At 39.8% G+C, this 8,641-nt stretch overlaps 1 protein-coding gene across 2 annotated transcripts; it reads left to right on the top strand.

The window, feature by feature from the left end:
• The first annotated feature begins 228 nt into the window (after window positions 1-228).
• nsmce4a (NSE4A component of SMC5/6 complex) lies at window positions 229-7,506 on the top strand. 2 transcript variants are annotated; one of them, XM_030070532.1, is made up of 11 exons: window positions 229-300; window positions 1,091-1,327; window positions 1,429-1,509; window positions 1,674-1,804; window positions 2,389-2,540; window positions 3,754-3,853; window positions 4,380-4,470; window positions 4,555-4,649; window positions 6,466-6,514; window positions 6,623-6,708; window positions 7,228-7,506. In XM_030070532.1, the coding sequence occupies exons 2-11, from the start codon at window positions 1,117-1,119 to the stop codon at window positions 7,297-7,299; spliced, it is 1,068 nt and encodes a 355-aa protein (XP_029926392.1). In that variant the 5' UTR covers window positions 229-300; window positions 1,091-1,116; the 3' UTR covers window positions 7,300-7,506. The 2 variants fall into 2 exon arrangements, with proteins under 2 accessions (XP_029926392.1, XP_029926393.1); XM_030070533.1 differs by lacking the exon at window positions 229-300 and adding an exon at window positions 920-1,004.
• Window positions 7,507-8,641: the final 1,135 nt, after the last annotated feature.

Genomic DNA, 8,641 nt, shown 5'->3' with positions numbered 1-8,641 from the left:
TGCATGTAGTGATTGTTTTTAGATTCACCAGACCTGGAAAACAAACAAACAAACAAACAAACAAAAAATTTGCATGGGTGTATTTTCATTTGTATTAATATTTCTTCTGTCTAATGTCGATTCTACAGGTACAATGTGTTGTTGTTGTTATTGTTATTGGATTTTAGTTATTTGTTATCATTTACTTTACAATTTCCGCTCGGGGAAAAACAGTTAACTAATGAACAACGAGCTTCGGCTTTGGCAATACTTCCGGGGTTCTGGCGCGCCTTGCAAGCGCTGTATCTGCCACCCAAAGAGGTAAGTTTAACTCATCTAAAAAGTGGAAACCAGCGTTATTTAAAGAACAACTACAACACTGTAACATTTTTCTCTCGGCGTCAGGGCAGGTTGGCAACAAGACGGACGGCAGCTGACAGTCCATGTTGCTAACAGTTGACATGAAAATCTAACCATCAAAGACGAAATACGTTGTGTTGGAACGAGATGGTGCTCTCACTTTACTTTCCGTCTTTGTTTACCTTACTCTTTGAGAATCGCTCAGTTTAACTGTTTTCCCCTTTAGGCTTTACTGTAAGTCTGCGACGGGCTTATATGTATGATTTCGTTGTCCGAGATTAGTATCAAATGTACTTAAATGAATAACAAGAGAGCAGCCTTTATTTTGTTGTCGTTTTCATAACTGGAACTGTCAGTTATTTTTTAGTGAGTAGATTAGCGATAGCTGTGCGCTGTTCATCATTATTAATAGATATACTGAACAAAAAAGTCTGTCGATTTTATGTGATCGTATCTGTTTTGCTTTTTTTTTTTTTTTTTTTTTTTTTTGCACATCATGCGCCAATACAAGAGCTTTCTTGCAGACGGACTACAACAGACGATTGTTGTTTTGTGTTTTTAAATCATCTTTGGCCCACCTAGCTAAGCAGCTATGCAGCGGTTTTCCAAAGCGAATTAAACTTTGTGTCTGTTTCTACGGTTTATACGGAAACTGGGATCAACAGGTGTGTTTTAGTAGAACAACAAACCTACAAGCACGCTGTGTTGATGTTGGTGCCGCAACTTGATGGACCCCTTTCACTGTCTTAAGAAAAACAGAGCATCATTTGACACGAGATGAGGCGAGCCAGGGGAGACGGCGCGGAGGAGTCCCCCCGGCAGAATGGCACCGCTGGCCGCAGGAGAGGCGAGCAGCGAGCGGACTCAGGTGACGGCGACGATGCCGGCGGCGGCCTGGGACCAGCCGACATGCCGGAGGAAGACAATGACCCGGGTCTCAGGAGAGAGATCCGGAGCAAGTACAGAGACCTGATCAACTCAGTGCAACGTGAGTCAAGAGGACAATGCATGCTGTGTTTAATGACTTTGTCGCTATTGACATCTGTCTGACCAGCTGATCTGTTTTTATGTCTTTTTTTTTTCTTCCAGAGAACAGAGAAGATATGCTGAGTCCCTCCAATAACAAACTACACGAGGTTTTGGAGGAGGCAAACAAACTTTTTAGAGATGGTAGTGTGAATAAGTGATACTGACCTAACAATCTCAAATTTGGCATATTATGCCTGTGATTTGTAGTTGTGTTTAGTTCAAAACGTGATACCATCTTCATCAACAACATGCAGCTCTACAGTTTGGTCATGGTACCTCTCATATGACAATGTTGTCGTCAACAGTGCGTCAGGCGAGAGAGGCGGCTCTGGACGCCCAGCTCCTTGTTGTGGCCACAGACCTGGGTAAGGAGAAGGCCAGCCAGCTCTTTGTTGAAGGCAACGCTTTTGATCCGTCTGCCTTTGCTGAGCACCTCGTGAGTCTGACTTCATTATGTCTGGATACATATGTAGTATATTGCAGTGATGAATGAACAGCTACGGATTATTTGGGGGGTAGAGCTGCACGATATCGACAAAATTTCATATCTTGATAGCAACACGATACACAATATGACTGGGTTCACACTTTCAAATTTTAAGTGTAGCAACAGTGAAAACTAAGCATTCCTCAAAAAAAAAAAAAAAAAATAGCATCATAATATCAAATTAATGTAGAAAATGCAGTTACTTCACAAAATATTTTACTGATCAGAACAGACAAATCAATGTCTTAGGCTAATCCTACATTTGTTATCGTCCATATTGTTTCCTTTTGAGACGTTAATATCTTGCATGTTCATATGTAGATAATGATATAATAATGATATATAGTTCAGCCCTAGTTGGGGATGGGGAACGTCCAGGGTTTGATGTGCGTCTACCCTGCAGACGGGCTTTTGATCCAGAAAGGCAGTTCTGTCCAGGATTGGCTCAAGACTCAGCAGAGTCATCACAACAATGTTTCACTGGCCAGTAGTCTTCACAGTGCTCATTTTGTGATCTCCTTTTTGTCTGACAGCTGTCCTTCATGGGTTTGAACCGACTGGAAGAAGGGGATGAGGAGCAGCAGCATGGAGGTGGAGTTGATGGCTACTTGCCCCAGGATGCCTGGCACAGGGTGGCCGAAAGGGCAGAGCGCTGTTTCAGGACAGCGCCCTGCTTTCACTACATGTAAGTGGTCATCACCTCATGTGCCAGCTTGTGCCTGATGAAGGGCACATTGATATTGCATTATTACAGCAATGCATCTACCTACGTATTGAGGCAACTGCTTACGTTTTGAAAAGTCACAATCACCGCTGTAAAATTCAAGAACATGATAGAAACTTTACACTTTTACCACATGTTCCCCATATTCCCTTGAAACTACTGTAATTCTGTAATGCTCCAAGATGCAGAGTTCATATCAATACCACTCGTGTGATTAGAGGGAAAGTATGTTGATTTAAATATTTGCTAATGCATGAATTAGCTTGACGGCCTTATAACAATGTATAAGTGTAATATATTATACATGTAGCCATAATAACCATGATAAATTATGAAATTATGTTCCATTTATTGTTAATCATTTTGCCTCCTATTGTGATCACAGTTAGGAAGACTCATTCCTCAGTGCTCTCCTCATAGCTGTGTGTAAAGAATGAGGATGTGAGTTTGAGGCAGGCTTGACCTTTACGTGCTCACTGCATTGGATCTTGTTATAATTCTTGAGATGACTAGATTGGTCATGTAATCATGTTATTAGAGGGTGCAGCAACAGCTGTAAAACACTGTGTCCACAGTGTCTGCACTGGGGTCTTGTCAGCTGGTTTGTTTCCAAATGACACACGATGATCCATGAGTGGCTGACAAAAATTATTTTGTGTTTGCAGTTGACAAATATATTTGCTCCTCTGTCAGTGGTGAGTTTATCGAGTCTCTCCCAACATTTTTGCCGATAAAACGCCAGCTAATCATTCAATTTTTGTATAGTTTCTACCTGAAGCCACTAGGTGAAGCTGGGCTATTTATCACCCGCTGGCAGCGTGTGTGATGTGAGTCACCTGGAGAGAGCTGTGTATTGCAGGGCTGTGATTGGTTGCATTTGCTCATTATGAGTAGTGGAGGATAATTATTAGCACTTGAATTGATTGTGCAGATGGCATTCGAAATAAATTAAACTAACTCAAAAGTTTTATAATTAGTCATGGAAAATAAAATTGTGATCCTATAATAATAGTTAATTACTCTTAATAGGCTTATTATTGGGTTTATTACTGTTCTGTGTCTATTTTTTTTATTGGGTTGTTCTCAAACTGTCATCTAGCATTGAAGCAATGGTTGTATTGTTGTCCTGTATTTTCCTTTTTCTCTTTTTCATTGCTGCATTTCTTGTCCTCAGGATGGGCTCGTTCCACGCTGAGCCTCCTCCACCAAAGCAGCGGATAGAGCGGCAAAGGAAAGCCCCCAGCAAGGAGGTCAAACGGATCATGCCCACTCAGGTAGATACTCTCCTACGCAGTGTACACGGCCTCAGTCGTCTATAGGAAGTACGACTGACTAAATTACTTCACAGCCTGCAGGTGAAGGTGCTAACTTCTATGCATTCTGTCTGAAGCTCTTTTTTTCTGTTTTGGATACAATACGCTGTGTATTGCATTCAGATGGTTAAGAAATTATTTATAACCTTTTGAACCTGGAATCTTTCGACTTTGATTATCAAAGGTACTCTTAAACAGAAATGTATCTCCTCACCAACATGTTTTACATGTTAACACTCAAACAAAAAGTATCCTGTCTGACTTGTCACTTTGTTTACACGTAATGTAATTATGTAATAAACCACTTTGGCTTACAGTTACCAAACAGAAATAATAGGCATGAATGTTAGGTTTATACCTGAAAGCCAGCAGGATCCTTTGAAGACTCTTTGTCATGCTTTATTTTGAGTTAAGGCATTTAAGGTGTGTTCAAATTGACAAGTTACTGATCAAACGGCTATTTCACCTCGTTGATGTTGTCTTTTAGTTGAAAAAAATGGAAGAATCCCAGCAAGAGGCGACTGAGAAGGAGGTGGAGAGGATACTGGGATACCTCAGGGGCTACTATGCAGATGAGCGTAAGTTCAGCCTTTGCAATGAAGATGTCAGTGACGTTTCAAGGAGGACATTTGATAATCATTGTTTCTCTGTTTCTATTACAGCAACATCACCAATATCCTATTATGAGTTTGTCATTGACCCCAAGTCATTTTCCCGGACGGTAGAGAATATTTTCCACACATCTTTTCTAATCAGGGTGAGTTGCTTGTGTTTGAGCTGATGCATGCTGCCTTCAGCAGCCAAGCACAAAAGTGAAATCTCAGAAAGGAAAAATATATCTTAAAACCCATGATTACAATTCAGAATGCTATTGGTGATGTACCTTGCATTCTTGGCCAGGCCTAATAGTTTTGTTGTGTCAGGTTATGGTGTCAGCCTCTCAAAATAAGGGCTTCTTTCAACATTCAACATTTTACACAGAGATTCAGTAATCACATAAGAACAAATCAGCCACAGGACCAGCAGATATACCAGTTTCTCCACCCACAATAGCTTCAGAAGACCATAATGCTCTGCAGCCACTAGATGTTTTGTGTTGTACAGTTGGAGATAAAATGCACCCAACCTACTCTGTAAGGCATAGTTATTTTTTAAGTTTGCTTTATTTATCATTTAGGTATTACAACATCATAAATGGCTCCATGCTGAACGTGAGCAGAGGTGGCAAAAGTACTGACATTCTGTACTTAAGTAGAAGTAAAGATACTTGTGTGAGAAAAGACTCTGGTAAAAGTAGAAGTACCACTTCAACTTCTTTACTCAAGTAAAAGTAAGAAAGTACAGGCTCTGAAATGTACTTAAGTACAAAAGTAAAAAGTAAAATGATTTTTTTTTTACCATTAATGATACATATACCTTTTCGATAACTTTTTGACGAAAAAAGTTCAGGGCACACAAAACAGGAACTTTTCCTCTTTATTAACAACCTGCAAAGTGCTGGTACAGTTTTGCTGCAAGCCCACTTTCACACAATAATCAAGACTGAACTGCCCAGAGGTCTTGAATGAGTACCTTGATAATAGCTTTGGTACTCTCAACCCTATACCTAACATATATGACTTTTAAGAGATTTTTTCTTGCTTCTCCGACTCTGTTTTTTTGTCGGCTATCTTCCCTGGCAACTGTCTTCCTCCATGTCTCCAGATTTCTCTTTATGGTTTTCTTTTTCTTAACTGCTCTCACGCCCCGCGCCCTCTCTCCCTTTCCCTCTCTGTGCAGGGTTTCCTCCAGGATTTTTGGAAACTGTGGGGGAGGGCTTCAGCGTTAATGTTAATAATTTTTACCATGGATCTCGTGTAGCACAGAGGAGATATGCTGCTCAAACACTCAGTATGTAGTGTTAGTGTATGTTTATGAGTTGTAGAACATAATAAATTATCTTGAAGGAGTAGATGTTTACCAGTAAGCTTGACTCCAATAATTTAACAATATGTTAAATTATTATTTGTTTTAAAAATGTAAATTACTTATCAAACAGACCTAACAATTCAACTATCAGTGAATGAGCAGTAGTATGTATGTGATAACATAGAATGAAAAATAAGCCGAAGTGATACCTCTTCTATGAATAGACAAGCTAAGCCAGTGTGCTGCTGTTAGCCAGTGAAAATATTTCGGAGTGGCGACTCTTCACTTTGTTACACAATCTATGTCAGTGCGCTGCTGTAGCCTGGAAAGTTTCTCTGCCTTTTGTTCTCGTACGGTGCCGGTGCAGGTGTTGTAATGTTTTTCTTGGTGGTAACGAGCCCGCCCGCCCCCACCAAAAAGAGAGAGAGAGGGAGAGAGAAGTAACGAGCCTGTTTTGACAATGTAAGGAGTAAAAAGTACAGATATTTGTGTTCAAATGTAGGGAGTAAAAGTAAAAAGTCGGCAGAAAATTAAATACTCAAGTAAAGTACAGATACCTGAAAAATCTACTTAAGTACGGTAACGAAGTATTTGTACTTTGTTACTTCCCACCTCTGAACGTGAGTAATGGGATGCTTCAGGCTGTATTGATTTTTGTGTTTCAGGATGGTTTGGCAAGAATGTATCTGGATGAATCCAAGCTGCCCTGTATAGGTGAGCAGGTCTAACGTTTGTTTTGGCATCTTATTCTGAGCAGGGGATGATGCAGGCAGTGTCCTTACCTAAACAATGTTACCAAGGTTGTGTGTCTCTGTGTTTCAGCTCCTGTGGAGGAAGGGGAGGTGGAAAATGGAGGACTGAGCAGCCGTAAACAGTGTATAATCTCTATCAGCCTCAGGAGCTGGAGGGTGAGGAGCTCAGAGCTTAAGCATCAAATTTCCAATTTAGAACTGCCGCTCACTTCACAAGAGCCCCTGAGCATTGGCATGAAAATTTCTGACAAACTATCACTCAGTCACTTGATAATCTCAAAATGTGGCCAGCTATAGGCCACTGGATGGGTACCCATGCGGCTGTTTTCAGTTATTTTAGCCAATGACGCCTCTACTGAGGTTGATATAACTGATAATAACTGAAAATAAATCTGCGGGTACATAGGGATTCTAAATTTTGATTGAGAGGTCTTAAAAATAGCTGTTCTTTTGCTTAAAAGTGCATTGAGTGGGCGTCATCATTTTTTCTTCACCCTTCATATGTATGATATTTATAACCTTTAGCAAAATACCTCACATTATCACATTTTTATGAGATGAACTGATACAGTAAGTTAATGGTCATAGTTACAAAACAGTAAAACTGCACAAACATGTCTGTCACTGTTATGAATGCAAAGATACACTGTTTTATTGTTCCTCCTTCTCTCTCAGGAGCTCATCGATGCCTTGGACATCAGTGAGCCGTTGATTCATCCTCCAACATCGCAGAGTGTGTCTCAGTGATGCACTGCTTTTGTCATCAGAGGCAGTACATTTTTTTAAGCATAGTGTTTTTTTTAATGTTAATTCAAGTACAAATTCTAAAAGGCCATATTTTAGGTCAAGCAACCAACATTATGACTTGAGGTCATACGCTTTTGTACATTTTGTTTTAAAATTTATTTTTACTGTTTTTAGGTACTTTGAATAATAAAGGAAAAATAAAAGCAACTGGGCTCTGTCTGGTTTCATTTATGTAAAGCCTTCAAAAGTGTTTGACAACAGTAGGCAATAGGCAGGAGTGTAATCAGTCCTGCTCTATAAAATGTATCAGTGTAAAATAGGATTGTGATAATCTGACCTAGGCAACGGGTAATGGATACTTTATTCTGTAATGGTTCCTGGAAGATAAATTAATACTGTTTGTCGTTTAATATGCAGCCTTACCTTTACCTTTAGACATCAGCAGCTCGCAGAAAGAAGCATTTCATTTTCTGCTGCTGGCATTTATCCCTTTCAGTGGAACAAGAGGTGTTTCAGGTCCCAGCGTTTCTTGTCTCTGACATTTCAGGCTAAATTATGGATTCATTTCCACATTAATTCCTGTTTTTTGTAACATAGTTTGCAGCAATGCAGCTGTTATGATCTGGATAATTTTGTAAAAACAAACCTCTTTTCAAAATGTCTTTTTTAGGTGAGGTTATAGCTTTCTTCCTGTGTTGATGCACTATTGCTTAGTAAATATAGGGAGAGCGCTGGCCTGTAGCTCCACATTTGTCTCCATCATCAGCTCCAGCTCAGCTTCGTATCTTCATCCTAGTCAGGGGAATTCAAAAGGTGTGCTCAAGTGCATCATTGCAGTCATAATGCTGCTGCCACTCCAGGCATATGGTTGAATTTATAAATTAATTACAAAGTGGGTCAGTGAGTCAAGCCTCAGTTTGTCCGTATGTTGTATGCACACACATGCAAGAGCTGAACTGTATTAAAATCTGTTTTTATTCCAAAGCTGGAAGCCGAAACCTGTCTACGTTTCTGACAGGCGTGATACTGTTTTGCAGAGAGCAGTTTCATAACCGGTTGAATGGTTTCACAATTGTTCCGGTCAGTGTTTTGTTGGCTCCTGAATGATAGATCTGGTGATAAATGGTTAAAAAAAAAAAAGTTCAATTTTCACATGTAGCCTTAATTGCATTATATTTATCACCAGTAAAACAATGTAAACAATGTCTAGTGGTATGTTGGGATGTTATCAGGATCCACTTCTCGAATATGGAGGAAAAACAGGCACTCGGGATGGAAAAAATAGTATTTATTTATTTACTTACTTACTGGGGGGTAGTTTTTCTATAAGCACTAATGAGGG

The sequence above is a fragment of the Myripristis murdjan genome, chromosome 15 (assembly GCF_902150065.1).
Source record: "Myripristis murdjan chromosome 15, fMyrMur1.1, whole genome shotgun sequence".
Lineage (NCBI taxonomy): Eukaryota > Metazoa > Chordata > Actinopteri > Holocentriformes > Holocentridae > Myripristis > Myripristis murdjan.
The sequence above is the reverse complement of the archived record's forward strand: the minus strand, read 5'-3'. Positions and strand labels throughout refer to the sequence as shown.